Source organism: Homarus americanus, unplaced genomic scaffold (assembly GCF_018991925.1).
Source record: "Homarus americanus isolate GMGI-L3 unplaced genomic scaffold, GMGI_Hamer_2.0 scaffold17820, whole genome shotgun sequence".
In the NCBI taxonomy this organism is placed as follows: domain Eukaryota; kingdom Metazoa; phylum Arthropoda; class Malacostraca; order Decapoda; family Nephropidae; genus Homarus; species Homarus americanus.
In genome coordinates, this window is record NW_024741913.1 from 734,977 (window position 1) to 752,382 (window position 17,406).

General features: G+C 42.2%; 1 protein-coding gene across 1 annotated transcript; it reads left to right on the top strand.

The window, feature by feature from the left end:
* The first annotated feature begins 10,808 nt into the window (after positions 1-10,808).
* Positions 10,809-14,390, top strand: LOC121876406 (macrophage mannose receptor 1-like). The gene is made up of 6 exons (XM_042381487.1): positions 10,809-10,910; positions 11,652-11,843; positions 12,077-12,275; positions 12,677-12,770; positions 13,284-13,440; positions 13,814-14,390. Exons 1-6 carry the CDS (start codon positions 10,853-10,855, stop codon positions 14,053-14,055), a joined length of 942 nt encoding a protein of 313 aa, XP_042237421.1. The 5' UTR covers positions 10,809-10,852; the 3' UTR covers positions 14,056-14,390.
* Positions 14,391-17,406: the final 3,016 nt, after the last annotated feature.

The following is a 17,406-nucleotide window of genomic DNA, read 5'->3' on the forward strand; positions in this document are numbered from 1 at the left end:
CAGCTGATTCTTTCCTCTATTTGTTTTCCAATACTTGTTCCTCCAAGTACCCTCTCTGATGCAAAGACCCTTGCCACGTCTGTCTCTTAAGCTCCTCTCCTCTCCCTGACACCAACCTCCCACCAACTGTTATTTTCAGACATTCTCTTAAAGAATATTTTTCCGCCACCAGTTTTCTTTCAGGACTAACCCTCCAGCACCACTCCCTCCTTTCCAGTAGCCGTCCTTTCCAGAAACTCATTCAAATTATCACTCTCTCCCTCCAGCGTTTTCTTTCCAGGAAGCTGCCCTACAGCTCTTCTTGTTTCAGCAAATCCCCTTCCAGCAGCATTATCATCACCACCCTTTCAGCAGCAGCAGCAGCAGCACCACCACCACCACCACCCTTCCAGCATTGTTACCACTTTCCCAGCTGCACCATCTCCTTTCCAGTACCACCACCTCCCTTCGAGCAACTGTCCTTTACAGAAACGCACTCAAAGGATCTCTCTCTCCATCCAGCAATTCCCTTCCAGGACCTTGCTCATCAGCATCTGTTTTTCCAGTAAATTCCCTTCCACCACCACCACCATCAATATCACTATCACCACTATCACCACCACCAGCACTACCACCACTACCACCAGCACCACCATTACCCTTCGAGCAACCGTCCTTTACAGGAACGCTCTCAAAGGATCTCTCTCTCCTTCCAGCAATTCCCTTACAGGACCATGCTCTCCAACACCTCTCCTTCCGCTGTCTTGAAGCAGTAAGCCTCCACGTATTACCCGGGCGGTACCGCAGCCACCAGCCTCCACAACACATAAGCCGCGCCTTTAGACACTTCTCCAATAAGACCTGAATAATGAACACGTTAACTGATCCTCATAATGCGCACTTCGTACAGTACATCGTAATTACAATTGTTCACTGTTATAAGCCTTTTATCAGCATGTATAACGCAGGCACCTTAGACGATTGGTAAAAATAATCCGAGAACGTTTAGAGTGGAGGACTGTGGTCGCCAACACCTCAGATATGAAGACGGTACTTTGATAACACAGGCTGGCCAGTAACAAGAAACTAATGTAAACAAAGAATATTCGTTATTCTTTTGTTTTTGATGTGTTCTCTCACCGTGATGATGATAATAACATCAATAATAATACCTTTGCCTTTCCTCACCTCCCCTACGTTTGATCAGTGAGTCAGGTGTTGGAGAGGTGTCACTGGTTCCTTTCGTTTCAAAATTAATGCTTTTTCATCGACCATCTATTAATAATAAAAACTAAAATTGCCGCGTTATGTTAAAGTTTAGTAGTTAAGGTGGACCAACATTCATAAAGATTATCATAGTTAGTATTGCTCCCTCTAGAGATGTAAGAATACGTGTAATTACAGTTATGTCTTAATGCCATTTTGGACGTAAGTTTTTCCTTTAACTTAATATCACATCTGAGGATAACATAACTCAGATGCTACAGCTACACCATCCTGTTCTCCGGTGTGTTGGGGAGACAGGAGGGCACTCAGAGGCTTGGTATACTGGCCAAGCTTCACTGTTGTTAGTCAGCTCCATGTATAAACCAAACGGGTATACTAGCGGTTTGTTTTAGTGTACTCTGGAGCTTCTAAAGAAGGGAAAAAATAAAACCTTGTTCCCTTCTTGCACGAGCTCCTCGTTTGGTTCAGTGGACGACGGTGTATAATCTGAGCCAGGAAACACACTCTCCTGGCTCAGATTATTGTCCAGTTTTGCATGTTCATATCACCATAGTATTGAACGCTTTTTGTTCTCTGAAGTAAAGTATTCTTGGTTTCTCTCCCTCACCTGTTCTATATATTTTGTTTACTATGTACAGTGAGGGAATGAAGTATCTTCCTAGTTTTGGGCGAAATATAATGAAACCTGACGGATTATACTGGAAGCGTTACCGAGACTACCTGCGTGTGTCGATGGATCAACCGCTGTGTGATGTGTTCAGTAAAACCCGGGAAAGTACTTCATTCTCTCACTGTACATAATTCAGTAGTAAGTACACTGAAAGCCTCTGAAACACCCCCTCCAGACAATCTTCTTCAGCGGGTGAAATCTCCGCCCGGTGAAGCGTACAGCCGAATATTCGACATTATCATTAATTTCTCGTCGTTCTTGTAATCGAAGAAATAAGGGGAAGTTGTTTCTCCTGGCCAGGTCTTCCGGCCTCGGCAATAACAGTATCAGCGACCATCACCACGAGAGAGGAGAATCTAAGGTCTGGGAACACTGACGAGCTGCAGAAGGTCAGGGGTCATGAAGGAAGACCAGCAGGCTGCAGGAGACCGTGGGAAAAGGTTAACCTGCGCCGACAGCTTCCACTCTAAACCCAACTTTTAAGTCTGTTTTCTATCGCCTGCAGCCCTCTCTCTCCATCTCTCTTTCCCTCCCTCTTTCTCTCCATCTCTCCTTCCCTCCCTCTCTCCTTCCCTTCCCCCATCCCCCCTTCATATATAAACTTTTAACACATAAATGTGTACATACATTACACATAATAACCTTTTATATGAATACACATTACATATATACAGCTGTAACACATAGCACATACATTAAACATATGACGTTATATAACGATGTAAACCTTAATATAAATACACATATTATATATCTCCCGGAGGTGTGATAACAAATGCTTCAATAAAATTCAAATATTTTATAGAGATGATAAATAGTTTTCCGATAACAAGAAAATCTCTTAACGTGAACCCCAAATAAATTCTTTGGTGATATACATCGAGTTTGTTTCCGGTTCGTTAACTACAGAGTAAAATTTCCATACAGTGAAACCTCCATATAACGGACTTCTCTCTCCATATAATCTGTTAGATGGGGGTTTCACATCTAATTGACCCTCGATATAAAGGACTTTCCTCTTCATATAGTCCGTTATATAGAGGTTTTACTGTATATAATCATCACAAATTTACTTTAATAATTTCTTCTTTAAAAATCACTTGTGTTTATATACAATTTATTTTTTAAGAGTACTAAGTCTATTTTGCAATTTAGAATTACAAATGTATTTTTTCCATCGGTTTTTATGTTACTTTTTAATGCGTATAATATAATAATAGTCAGAGTTTTTGCGTTTAAAATAAAATACATGTTGCTGCATGTTGTGAGTTATGGAGACTGCGAATCTTGTCATTAGACGAGGTTGTTGGAACTAACTATGGTGTCCAATTGTGGGAGGGAGGAAGGGAGGGACTGGGGAGGGAGGGAAGGGAGGGAGGGACGGGGGGAGGGAGGAAGGGGCGTGATTATGTTCGCTGACAAATTACCTCAGTATATTTACATTGTCTGCCGGTCTTTTTTCTGTCTGTGTTCTTGTCGTCTGTTCTTTTGTCAAGTCTGTTAGAATATGTATCTCTCTGTGTTTTTTGTTGGTCTCTTGTTATCTCTTCCTTTGTCTATCTCCCTCTTCCCTCTCTTTTTGTATCCCTGTCTGTCATCTACCTCTTCCTCTCTCCCTGTTCCATCTCTAATATGTCCATTCTTCTTCCTCCTCCTTTCGTCATTCTCCTCCTCCACCTCCTCCTCCTGGTGTGAGTAGGTCGCCCCGCACCTCAGCCTCGCCATAAAGGTGTGTTGCCTCAAGACAAAACTTGGAGAGAAACTCAGGTATATCTACTTGTGTTTCCCCTCCAAAGTGAACAAACTGACCCTCAGCTTCACTTGTGTCTCTCTCAGGACGTTGGTGATACTTTCTGGTAATAGATGGTGAGGGTTGTGATGACACGTCTTGCATGTGTGAGGACAATATCATTACATACTACACTTGACCTTCCTTCTCGTCTTATATCAGTGACCAATTAAATGGGCAACATATACTGTACCTGTGTGTGTGTGTGTGTGTGTGTGTGTGTGTGTGTGTGTGTGTGTGTGTGTGAGAAGGCATGAAATTAATGTTAACTTCAGTCTACTAACATTCGTGTCAGACAGGTATAAGCATTCCACGTTGGTCGTCTGTCCAGTAAATAAAATTTGAGTCATAATGAAGTTACCTGCTCTTGTGAAACTCGGGTAAATCGTAGAAAAAAACCCCAACAGCGAACACTTTAAATTCAGAGCTGCGTCAGGCGAAAGTAACTTAATGCTTAGAACTGAGATGTGTGTTGTATATATAATTTTTTGAGTGACTGTACATCCGGGAATAATGGCTCACTAAGCTGGATTACGGTGCAGAAAAGCAAATAAGCTGATAATAAACATATTAAATAATAATAACAAAGAGAAAAGATAAAAGCCAATAGAGACTGAACACACTTCTATAACCTCACACCTAACCTTTCACAATCACTTACAACCTCCAATAACCACCCACAATCACTTACAGCCTTCATTAGCCTCCCACAATCACTTACAACCTCCAATAACCACCCACAATCACTTACAGCCTCCATTAGCCTCCCACAATCACTTGCAACCTCCAATAGCCTCCCACAATCACTTACAGCCTCCAATAGCCTCCCACAATCACTTACAGCCTCCATTAGCCTCCCACAATCACTTACAGCCTCCATTAGCCTCCCACAATCACTAACAGCTTCCATTAGCCTCCCACAATCACTTACAGCCTTCATTAGCCTCCCACAATCACTTACAACCTCCAATAACAACCTTTTACAACTCCAAGTAATTGTCTGGGAAGAGGAAGAGCAGGCCAAGATTGAGGAGACAATTGGACTAACAACTTAGACTTGATTGTGAAGATTACGATAAATGGGAGAGTTGGGGAGGGGAGGGGGTGAGGGGGAGAGGAGGGAGGTAGTGGGAGGAGAGGGAGTAGCGTGGAGGAGGGGCGAGGGTAGGTAGGGAGGAGAGTGAGTATAGCCTGGGGGAGAGGAGGGGAGAGGGTAGGTAGGGAGGAGAGTGATTATAGGGAGAAAGGAGAGAAAAGACAAAAGTAGAATGTGAGGGAGAGAGAAAGAGAGGGGAGGAATGAAGAGAGAGAAGGAGGTAAGGAAAATCAGACGTTGAGTGAGACGGAGAGAGGGAGGGAGTTAGGTAAGAATGGAGGGAATGAAATGAGAAGGGAGGGAGAAACGCCAAGAAAGAAGGAAAAGGCAAAGAAAAAGACGGTGAAAGAAAACAAACGAAGAAGAACTAAAGAAAAGAATAAAACAGACTGAAATAAAATAAGAAAGAAAAGCAACAAAAAAACAAAAAGAAAGAGAGAATAATGTAAAAGAAAAGAGTATGGAAAAGATGTCAACTGGGGAAAAATAGAAAGAAATAAAGAAATATCTATAAAACAAGAGAAAAAGACAATTCTTTGCTTCGCCATGGTTGAAATGTGTTTATGGTCTGGCAACACTGTGAGGCAGGAGGAACTACTGGTACAGCTGCTTGGATGAGTTTTATGACCTCACTGTTTCCCTACTTACACGGAAAATAGATTTCGTCGACACATCACTTACTGCTCTTGTGTTTTGCATGGAAACTCTTAAAACGCTTTGGCAATTATGGTCTCTATTCAAAGCGTGTTTAAGGCTCTCTTTCACCCCCAAATTTAGCGTCTCCCATAAAACACTTAGGGTAAATATTTGCGTCATATATTTACTTCAGGAGACTCAGGTCAATGTATTTTAACCAACTTGCGAAAATATATTCTCCATGACGTTACTAAGTGATGACGTCATAGGTTGCCATTTTTCTATTTTTATTCAGATGTTAAATTCTATCAGTTAAGATTGAAGATAGAGAAATCATTCTTGTTTGTATATGTCCTTGATATTGTATGGTTTTGTCGCGACTATTGGTCACGTCATATAAGAATGCTCGTGGTATTTCGTCAATATCCCTCCAGATCTCATAACAGGTCGCGGTATTTCATCAACATCCTTCCAGCCATGACATATCAACTTTAAGTACATGTAGTGTAGGCGATGTTTAGTCAGAGGTAAATGTTATCATGTTGTTAAAATCGTTCATTAATGTTTCGTCCACATCGTAGAGTGTGTACAACATCCAGAGAAGTTTTATATTGTGGTACGTTAAAGTAGTTACAGGGAGGATGTTGCCAAGGTTAGGTTAAGTTCAGGGAGGAATATAAGTTCTCCATATTCGTTAATAATCATTACTAGTTTACATAAGTAATCAAAGTCACTATCTCTGTACAGTCTATACAATAGTTAAGTGGAGAACCATATGTGAATCTTCTCGTGAAAGCAGATAAAACAGTTATATAAGACAATGTTACTTTTCCCTTATTATCTAACCAGGCCCTAACGACCAAGGTTTTTCACGGGCTTTTGGTTAATGTATCTACACAAAAAAGATAACATTTGTCTTTTTTTACCCCCCCCCCCCAGACACACACTTACATTATGTGTATAAATGCATAAAATGAAAAAGTTCTCATGCTGTACCGCTCTTTAGGCTTAAGGTCCTCCTGACAGACACAATGGCTAATTTACATATTAGATTGACGGCGTCTTGGCGCAGAACCAGACCGGCTACTGGGAGTAAAACACCCAACAATAACAAACAGTCCAGTCCCTCAGGAGTCCCTTAAAGTAAGTCTTTGTAATACTACGGAACATCATGGTGAAGACCTGATGAGAGAGAGAGAGAGAGAGAGATATTGTATGACTTTAACACACAAACGATGCCTAAAGTAAATTTACCAATGCAAATATTGAAACACACACACACACGTCATTCACCTTCAATACTACTTCACTCTCTCCAATAACAATGAAATAACACTTTATCGTCTCAATTTTAACAAGTTACTAAGTACCCACAAATGCCTTGGGAGCATAATAATTGTTCTTATCGTATTAGACTCGAGTATAATAGTGCCTGCCATGGTTGGTGTTAAAACACAGTGACCGGAAAGAAATCAGAGCAGAAAAGGCGGGACAAATGTCAAGGGAAATAAAGTCATATTTCAATTTAAGTGAACTAAATAATGTAATGAAGAGCATTATTGTGCTAGTTTTGCATTAGGTAGGGTAGGGTAGAGTAGGGTAGGGTAGGGTAGGGTAGGGATAGGGTGGGTTGGGGAGGGGGTGGGGTAGGGTGGGGTAGGAGTAGGGATGGGTTGGAGTAGGGTGGGGTAGGGTGGGATGGGTGGGGTAGGGATGGGTTGGGTGGGGTAGGGAGTGGGGTAGGGGTAGGGTAGGGGTAGGGATGGGGGGTAGGGTGGGGTGGGGATGAGTGGGATAGTGGGTGGGGTAGGGTGGGGAGTGGGGTGGGGTAGGGATGGGAGGGTGAGGGATAGGGAGAGGGTGGGGTGGGGTGGGGTAGGGATGGGTTGGGTAGGGTAGGGTAGGGTAGGGGGGTAGGGTGGGAGTAGGGTAGAGGGATGGGTAGTAGAGTAGGGATAGGGCATGGGTTGGATAGGCTATATCGTGTTTGCAAATATTTTTCCGCTCTGTGTGCGCGTGTGGGTGTGTGTATATGTAAAATATTTATATATATATATATATATATATATATATATATATATATATATATATATATATATATATATATATATATATATATATATATATATTGCTGATACACTAATTTGCATAGGTGAAATAATGGTACCGTGCCTTGATTGCTATATATATCCCGGCCCATGATAATGATGATGATGATAATTATGATGAAGAACGAACCACCGATCAATAAGTAACTTCCAAAGTCACTTCAAGATCCCACTAATGACCCTCATCACCAACCATCACAATATATTTCAAAACATTATGAAAAAAAAAAGATTCTCCGTTTCATAACATCTTCTCGGGCGAGATAATATATTTTTAACACTACACCATAGAGTCTTTAGGTGAACCAGGCAGCCGTATAGTGACTCGTTACTGTAAGTCTTAGGGGAAATATGTATAACTTTCCAGATGGTTGAGAAAATGAGGTATTGTAGACTACCTTTATAGATACGCTCTCAGGTGATCTCTCTATTAGGTTAGGTTAGGTTATGGGATGATGGATTAAGTTAGGTTACGGAATGATGGGTAGAGCTATTGTTGTTCTATATACGAGTATATCTGCCATCAACGTCATAACCCCGACTTGGTTCAACAACAATAACAACAAATAACCATAGGATGTAATTTTATTATTGCCATGAAAATATTTCTCTTTTCTGTGAATTTCACGGAAAGTAAAAACATTTTTATTTGCGCCTAAAAAGAGACATCAGTAATGGAACACGGCCGGCAAATATAGGCGAATAAAATGCAATATCACAACACAATACAAAGGCTTGGAAAATAGAGGTATTTCAGCAGTATGTATAATGGAAGGTCTATGTTGGTCTCGTTGTTGGTTTTTTTGGAAGTTCTTATAAAAATTTACAGAACATAAGAACGTTTCCCTCCCTCTCTCTCAAGCCCTTCACTGGACCACTCAGCTGTTGGTTGTGGATAATACTAAAACAGTCACACACACACACACACACACACACACACACACACACACACACAAGGACGCCAGTAAGTCCAGCTGCTCCACCAAGTAATGATCTCAAATCTCATAAAAGTCTGTGAAGGATGATCCTTCACTTTCTCCATCATTTACCATAACAACGTTAGTGAAGCGACGAGTGAGTGACCCAGACCTCCCCCTTCCCTTCCTCCTTCCCCCGTCTCTCCCTGGTACAACAGTAACAGCAACAATAACAACGGCACTGACAATAACAACAGTAACAGCAACAATAACAACGGCACTGACAATAACAACAGTAACAGCAACAATAACAACGGCACTGACAATAACAACAGCAACAATAACAATAACGGCACTGACAATAACATCAGTAACACCAACAATAACAACGGCACTGACAATAACAACAGTAACAGCAACAATAACAACGGCACTGACAATAACAACAGTAACAGCAACAATAACAACGGCACTGACAATAACAACAGCAACAATAACAATAACGGCACTGACAATAACATCAGTAACACCAACAATAACAACGGCACTGACAACAACAGTAACAGCAACAACACCACCAACAACGGTCACAGTGATTACATTACCATTTTATCCGAAAGGTGGATGGTGAACTCTTGTAGTATTAACACCAACCAAGTTAAGGATTTTCAGTGTCACCCACTTACTGTATAGAGGGACCCAGTGTGATGCATTCTGGCCAATCTGTGCTTGATGAGCTGTATCCTCTCCACTCCTTCTCCCCTACCTAGCCGCCCCTTCCTTATCCTTCCTTCCTCCCACTACCCCTTTCTTCCCTCCTCTCCTTCCCCCTCCTCCCACCTTCTATCCTCGTCTCTTTCCTCATTTCCCCTTCTATTGACTGGTTTGATAAGCCAGTCAAGATAAAACCAAGAATGTTTGGAACTTTTGACCGCGTGTGGGAAATTCACAGTTTGTGATTGGTGCAGCTGCTCATGGAGAACTGTGGTGTCAATTTCCTTAAAAACACACACAAAAAAACAAAGCACTCGTGTTGGCAACCTCGATCTCATAGTGGTAATAAAGAGTTTACTTATTGTTGTCTCTGGTGGGCAGCGGGGCGATGATGGTGGCAGTGTTGGTGCGGGCGAGTGTGAGTAACATTACACCGACTCACAACACCACCACCACACCCTCTGCAGCCTCAGCGTTAAAGTGGCAGTAGACGAGGTTCGTTAGGCAGAAGCCGCGGAACAGAAATACTCCCCCACACCACACCCGTTGTGGCAAGGCTGGTGAAAATAACACATACCAGTAAACATCCGACAGCTCGGGTTTGGCTGACCTGGGTGTAGTGACGAACTCGTCGAATATGTTGGATAAGGAATGACATTATTTAAAAGTAGAGGGAAGGGAGGGGAGACTACTGTACCCATCACAGCCACGGAGGGATTTCAAAACGAAGGCTTGTCTGAGGGTATGTTGGTGTGCTCTCGTAGATAATGTACAAGGATATTGGATTTCTGAACACGAGAATGTATAATTTGGATTTACAGGCGTATGTTATTGGAGGTGAATAAGATAGTGTATGTTTATGCGTGCGTGAGTGAGTCTGACAGTGTGAAAGGTCACATAAATTGGTGGTGGTGGTGATGGTGGTGGTAGAGATGGTGGTGGTGTTGGAGGTGGTGGTGGTGGTGGTAGAGATGGTGGTGGTAGAGGTGGTGGTGGTGGTAGAGATGGTGGTGGTAGAGGTGGTGGTGGTAGAGATGGTGGTGGTGATGGAGGTGGTGGTGGTGGAGGTGGTGGTGGTGGTGGTAGTGGTGGGGGTGGTGGTAAAGATGATGGTGGTGGTGGTAGAGATGGTGGTGAGAGTGGTAGGCCTCACCGTGAGAGGTGTAACACACGGTGGTAGTGTTAAGTAGGGACCGCCGCAGTACACCCTCCTCCTCCACATTTTTTCCTTGTTCATCTATTAATTTTAGTTTATTATTGTATTGTCAACATGGTCCAGGTTCTCTCAACTGATAATTTCGTATTATCTTAACTGTCCTTGTTATTATCAATCTGTTCATAAAGTCTTACAAATAACTCAATTCATATCTTATACAGCCACACAGGTTTTGTGCACCAACTAGATTCATTCATCTGTTGAAAACATTGGGACCAATGAACATAATGACATTAACAATAACAGTTTAGATAATTGACAGTAGTGGTGGTGGTTACTGTGGTGTGGGGCGTAATGGTTGTATGTGGGCGCGTGCTGGATGTGTGTAGGCGTGGGGAGTGATGGGTGTTCTATAATGCCATAGATGTACATAGGCGTGGGTGACATGTAGAGCCGTGAGTGTAGAGGAATGGGAACACATGCAGATTCCCACGGTGATAATAACCCCAGCAGTATAAAGGTGAGAGAGGAAGGATGTGTACCATCAGTTGACCTGCAGGATGACACCCAAGCTGTTCACACTGCTGGTACTGGCCGGCGTGGTCAGCTTCGTCGCTGGTGAGTAAAATTAAAACTGAAAACATTTTATACAGTTGACCTGCATGATCAAGTTAAGTCATTTAGCAGTAACATCAATAACTGTCTTTGTATGTAGACACGAGAGTAACACAAACAGTGCTACACCATGTGAGCTGAACTGTGTAATAGAATCAGTCTATCAAGATAAACTCGATCATAACAACAAAGGTAATAGTGTTCACATTATCCCAAAAGGTTAAGTTGATCTGTGTGATGATTCCCTTTGATGATAATTATTATATGAAACGAAATATTAAGATAAAAGCTTCTTTAAATTTTAGATTATGTGAACTCTTTGTTTAATTGGACAACAGAACACTCTTCCTAAACTATAAACACTGGTGTGTACACTTATCTAGAGAGCCACAGGCGTCGTATTGCTTACGTTAGCCATTACGAAGATTTTGGTGCGGTCATGTTTTTCATAAGATTGACCAGCATCAAGGAAGAAGGTAAGATAGAGCTGCCTTAGGTTTTAACGCTTAGTTCTTTCGTAACCAAGAAACTGTTTCGAGACAGACAGAAAAGGTTCAGAACCACTGGTTCAATCTATTTTTTTTTCTCTTTCAGCCTCTCTTCGCTCACATCTACTGTTCTAAAACAATCTCTTCCTCTTACATTTTCCACCCATACTGGCTCTGCCTCTTCCTTCTTCCATCACTATTTTCTCCATTCGTAAGTTAAATGTCCTCCTTTAAATGGTCGACTTTACCCTCTCAGGCCAGGACTGCTTCCCCCCTTACGTGAAGTTGGGTGGACAGTGTGTGTTTGTGGAGTATGACACTCAGAAGTCGTGGCAGGAGGCTCGGGAGTTTTGCGCCTCCCTGGCTGGTGACGGTACGGCCGGCGACCTGGCCACATTCCCGACCTGCGACGAATATACAACCTTCGTCAGATACCTCGCCTTGAATGGTAGGTCTTAACAGGGGATATAAGAGTGTAAATGTACATACATTCAGTACATAATAAGGATTAATGGAGAAATAGTCTCTGGTTAAGATATTATTGCCGATAAAACTAGAACCAATAGTCAACAGTCGACACAGGAGCACAGTACATTTGGTCAGTTGCTTCTCAGGACAAAAACTGTTACAAATGGAAGATGAGGATATATAGCTGTTGTTCCTGGCCTCGTGCCTCCACAGTACCGGTCAACACGACGGTGTGGGTGGGAGCTCACTCACTCTTCACACCAAACATGTGGCAGTGGTTGACGGAGGAGAGCCTACAAACGGGGGTACCCTTCTGGGCCTACCCTGAGGAATATAACGGCACCGAGAACTGCGCCGCCGCCTCTGGCAGTTACTACTACAGGCTGGTGGACGCCCACTGTGACCTCACTAAGTTAGTTCAACACTTGACAATTTTATCAAGTTTATTATTGCTTTCAAAATGTTCATATGCTTTATATAATGTTCTCTTAAGACCACAACTACTACCAACAATTATTAACCTACCATTTACATACAACCACTGCCACTATTCCTTACAACCAACCCTATTACCACTGTTCTTTTATATACTATAATCTACCACTAACTCTACTTCGACCACAACCACCACCATTCACACATCCACTTTTACCACGATTACGACCACCACCACCATGACTACGACAACCACCACCACCACCACCACCACCACCATGACTACGACGACCACCACCATGACTACGACGACAACGACGACGACCACCACCACCACCACCATTTTTCCCTACTAATATCCTTCTCACTCTCCTTCAGGGGCTTTGTCTGCGCCACACTACCGAAAGAACGCAAGAAGAAAACCGAATACACAGCAAAAGACTATTGGAGCTGCCCGCACCACAGTGTCTTGGTGAGAGGCCGTGATTGGCTGGCTTACATGTGTACACAACAATAACACACCACAAATAGGATGAAAATACAGTGAGGCATTATTTAATTACCTTCCACCGCACCATGAAAACACCTGAAGATTAAACGCCCTAACCTAACTTAACCTAATACTAACCTAACCTAACCAAGTCAGATTTACGCCTTCAACATGGGATGCGGTGGACGAGTGGATATAGTTAGGCGAGTGAATTCGGCCAATAGCGGAACCAGCTACACTGTCTCCCTGTGTACAGATTGAATGATTTACACTTAACGTAAACTGATCAGCAATGGACGTGGAGATGGTGTTAGCAGGTGTTAATAGCGAGGAGGAGAGGGAGCAACTCCACTGTTTCTATAGTGGAGAGAGAGAGAGAGAGAGAGAGAGAGAGAGAGAGAGAGAGAGAGAGAGAGAGAGAGAGAGAGAGAGAGAGAGACAATAACAGTAATTGCAGCTTCTCGCTCTATACATCCTCTGACGGTCGCCCAACAGATCGGCAACAACTGCTACGTGTTTGAGGATCACGTAGAATCTTGGGAACGAGCTGAACAGAAGTGTCGTGAAGAACACGATCACTACGCTGGTCTCCTCTACTACCCCAGCAGCTGTGAGGAGTTTACCCACATGGCGCATCACCTCGAGGCTGACGGTGAGTGTCCTGGAGTGTCAAGGTGTCGAACAAAGATATTGATGAATGATCTTGCGTTTATATCTTGAAGCAAAGTTCATAGTCAAGCAACTCATGTTAATACGTCAGCTAAATCTCTAATCTTTTTCAGCAACACTTCAGTTATAATAACCATCTATTGTTATTGTCCATGATCCTTCCTATAGCTGTCAACCTTTCCTGGAATTACAACATTTATCAACACTGTAAAAAATTTATCTAAACATCGGAAGATTTTTTCCAGGGTTCGTCTATATTTACTTCAGAAAAAGTCTTTTCCACTACAGCTTCCACTTCCGACCTACAGTAAGTTAATGTACAGTTAGTTTATATGTATGCTAATGTTCGCCCACAGAGAGACGGAAGCAGTACTGGGTGGGAGGGATTGATGTGTCAGGGAAGGAGGAGTGGACGTGGGTGGAGGGTGGGATAATACCCAGCGGCCCCCCTTATTGGGCGTCCGGGGAGCCCAGTCACCAGCATGACAACCGGCCCAGGAAACACTGCACTATTATGGACCCGAGTATGCGATACTACCTGCGTGACGAACACTGCAATGACTATCATCCCTACATCTGCAAGTTGACCAAGGTGTAGTAGACGACAGTGGCCCTCCTGGATTACCTGTAATGGTGCCTCTACAAGCTTTAATGGCGCATCTACAAGCTTAAATGGTGCCTCCACACGCTATAATGGTGCCTCTACAAACTTTAATGGTGCCTCTACCCCAGCCTCCTCTACCATCCTAGAGTCAACCGCCTTTGCCAAATAATGTCTTATATATATTTGAGCAACACCTTGTGATACTCCCGCCCCCATCACTTATGAATGGGAGGCTGAGAATGACTGCACAAACAATTAGGACGGAATATTCTAACAAACTTAAATAACAGTATTCTGAATCTAAGTGTGTTCAGTCATGGCGGCTCCTGTAAGCTAGATAACGCTATTCTCTCAGATTATATATATATATATATATATATATATATATATATATATATATATATATATATATATATATATATATATATATATATATATATATATATATATAATACTAAATAGGGTTAAATGCATATTTGTGATAACTTCTATGTTTTTTTTTTACTTGTGACTGGCTGTAGACGATCATGTAAATTATTAATGTCATATAAACCTTTAAGTAATCTAACCTGTCTTTGTCTCACTTAACCTATTTTAGGTATAATCCTATGATGGTAAATGTCGTCATAAATGAAACAGAACAAATTTTACCACAGAGCTTAATCGGTGATGATCCCTATTTAGAGTAACATATATACAGTATACAGTATATACCTTTGGGTGTCTTTGTCTAAAACAAATAACGTATTGTATAACCAATGTGTGTTACCAGTGTTGACTTACAACACAGCGGTTGGCGGCAAACATGGTGAGGGAAAACACAACACAGTGACTCATTAAAGTGTTCACTAACTCCTGTAATGTTAATACCAACATCACCATCATAACTATAAGTTGTTGGTACAAGAGAGTTAGTTGATATACTCGCCAACAACAGTCCTGTCGCCCCACCTGCTGCCTCTTCGTGAACCCAGAGATTCAGAGACCTGTGATGTCTCGCGGGTCTCTAAAACAAGAACTTATGGAGCTGTTATTACTGGCATACGTTTCACTGATGAGAACTTATAAATGTTTGACACAACCAACAGGTGAATGCACCAAGCCTATTGATCTTTCATAGTTCAGAAAAAATAATACTCCAAAAATTGTAACCTAATGGGTGATCATGGGTGTCGTGGATGGGTGGTCATGGGTGTCGTGGGTCTGGTGTCGTGGATGGGTGGTCATGGGTCTGAGTGGAAAAGCTTCTCCTGATTAACCTGAACTGTCTTCATCCTTGAGACCAATTTAACCCTCGCTGGTAATTACTGTAATGACTACCACTGCATTACCCTCATTAATTATCATGTCAAACTAGAATTTTTTTAATATGTTAAGGGTTAGTCTGGTGCCACGGGAGGATGTTACAGGAAGAACTGTATGTGATTGTAGTGGCTGTAATGACTGTAGTCTCTTGTGAATTCGTTTATTGTTTGGGCGAGTGATGAGGCAAGGAACTCGTGACCCTCCCCCCCCCCCACCAAGCTGGCACCACAGGACTGACAAACTGACAATGCCATACAGTTAAAGAGGCTGTGTGCCACGTCCTGATGATATGTCTTAACGAGCAGAGTTGATGGAGGCTTTCAGTGAGCTTCCTGAAGTCAGTGACTTTAAGAGCTGTGTGTGGCCAAGATGTTTTGGGGTCATGTTTTGGTTACATCAGGGGGCTAGAGTCTCTACATCTCTTCCTGGGTCTGTACACAGCCTGACTTTCACATAGTCTGAGAAGAATGTCACTCTTACTAAACTCATGACATACACGGCCTATGCTCTTTATTTTATTTTATTATATTATGTGATTATATTATCTGAAATTCTGGATAGAAGGCTGAGGAAGAAGACGAAGAGGAAGAAAGAAGAGGAGGAAGAGGCGGCGGCTTGAGTTTTCTCCAATTTTTATCCAGAGAGAGAATGTAAATTGAGTTTGGGCGGTGGTAATGCTGAGGAGAATATTCAACAGGGAGTGATGTATTGTCTGGCTGAGGGAGGGAGAACCTGCCAGGGTCTTCAGGTTAGGCAAGACACAGCTCACAGTTATGTACATAATATTTATCTACTTGTTGACATTTTTCTTCAGCAAAATTCCATCGTTGTGTGTGTGTGTGTGTGTGTGTGTGTGTGTGTGTGTGTGTGTGTGTGTGTGTGTGTGTGTGTGTGTGTGTGTGTGTGTGTGTGTGTGTAAGCAAGTAAGTGTGTGTGTGTGTAACAGTAATAATTCAAGAAGTATTAGAACGGACACAAGGACGTTAAAGTAGCAGTGGCAGCAGCCTCGGTGTTGTGGTGTTGGGTGTCTCTCTGGCCACACACACATACACTGACGTAGCCACAGTTCTCTCTCCTATCCCTTCATTCTCTCCTACCTTCTCAGTATCATTCCGTTTTTTCTTTTAATTTCCTCTTTTCTGTTCTTTTATTCTAAGTTTCAACGCCTGATCTCTCTTTCAACTTCACTTCACATCTGAGACTCTTACCAGACACAACCAAAAATGTCTTTCATACACACTAAGTTCATCCCTAGTCAAAACAAACCAACCTTGAGGCTTCCAGACGAGTCCCTCCCTCCTTCCCTTGTCTCAATATCTCACTGCTGGCGAGGCTTAGTGAAATCCCAGTGACGCCTCCCAAGAGATATGTCCACAGGTGACATTCCTTCGTCCACACCGGAAACAGGAAGGAAGGAAGGAAGGAAGGAAGGAATTTATGCTAAAAATCCCCCAATATATTACGATCTTTTAAAAATTTGACTCCTAAACTTCGATAGTTCTTTACATATGAGATAAATTTATGAACCGATAAGGACAGGTCTGGGGTCTAATGCTGTGGCTTTATGTGTGCATAAATTTAAGGACAAAATATTCGTTAAACAGTAGGTAGTAAGTTTATGATTGTTTATGTGTGATATATTCTGTGATCTCTCCCCTTAATACTTATTTTACGGTGTTTGTTGTTTCAGGGTTTTAAGGTGTTTGTTGTTTTAGGGTTTTAAAGTGTTTGTTGTTTTAGGGTTTTAAGGTGTTTGTTGTTTTAGGGTTTTAAGGTGTTTGTTGTTTTACGGTTTTAAGGTGTCCTCACCACCACAAACTTACCTTAACTTCCACACAGTGTTTTCTTGTCTTTGAAATCTTTGAACATTTTTGTGAGGTTGTTTGCTCTCTCTCTCTCTCTCTCTCTCTTCTTGCTACACGAAAATGGAACGTCAAAGTTAGTTTTTCTTCCCAAGTTGGTTGATCTGCCTGGGAGGAAAAATTTCTTACTTTTATAACAGAAGTTCCTGAATATATTTTGATTTCCTTTAATGTTTTG

What these genes read in the sequence shown, in the direction of transcription:
- LOC121876406 (XM_042381487.1), top strand. Translation starts at nt 10,853, where the DNA reads ATGACACCCAAGCTGTTCACACTGCTGGTACTGGCCGGCGTGGTCAGC. An exon ending in GCCCACTGTGACCTCACTAA is followed by an intron (nt 12,276 to 12,676) that starts GTTAGTTCAACA and finishes ACTCTCCTTCAG; the next exon opens with GGGCTTTGTCTGCGCCACAC. An exon ending in GCCCGCACCACAGTGTCTTG is followed by an intron (nt 12,771 to 13,283) that starts GTGAGAGGCCGT and finishes GTCGCCCAACAG; the next exon opens with ATCGGCAACAACTGCTACGT.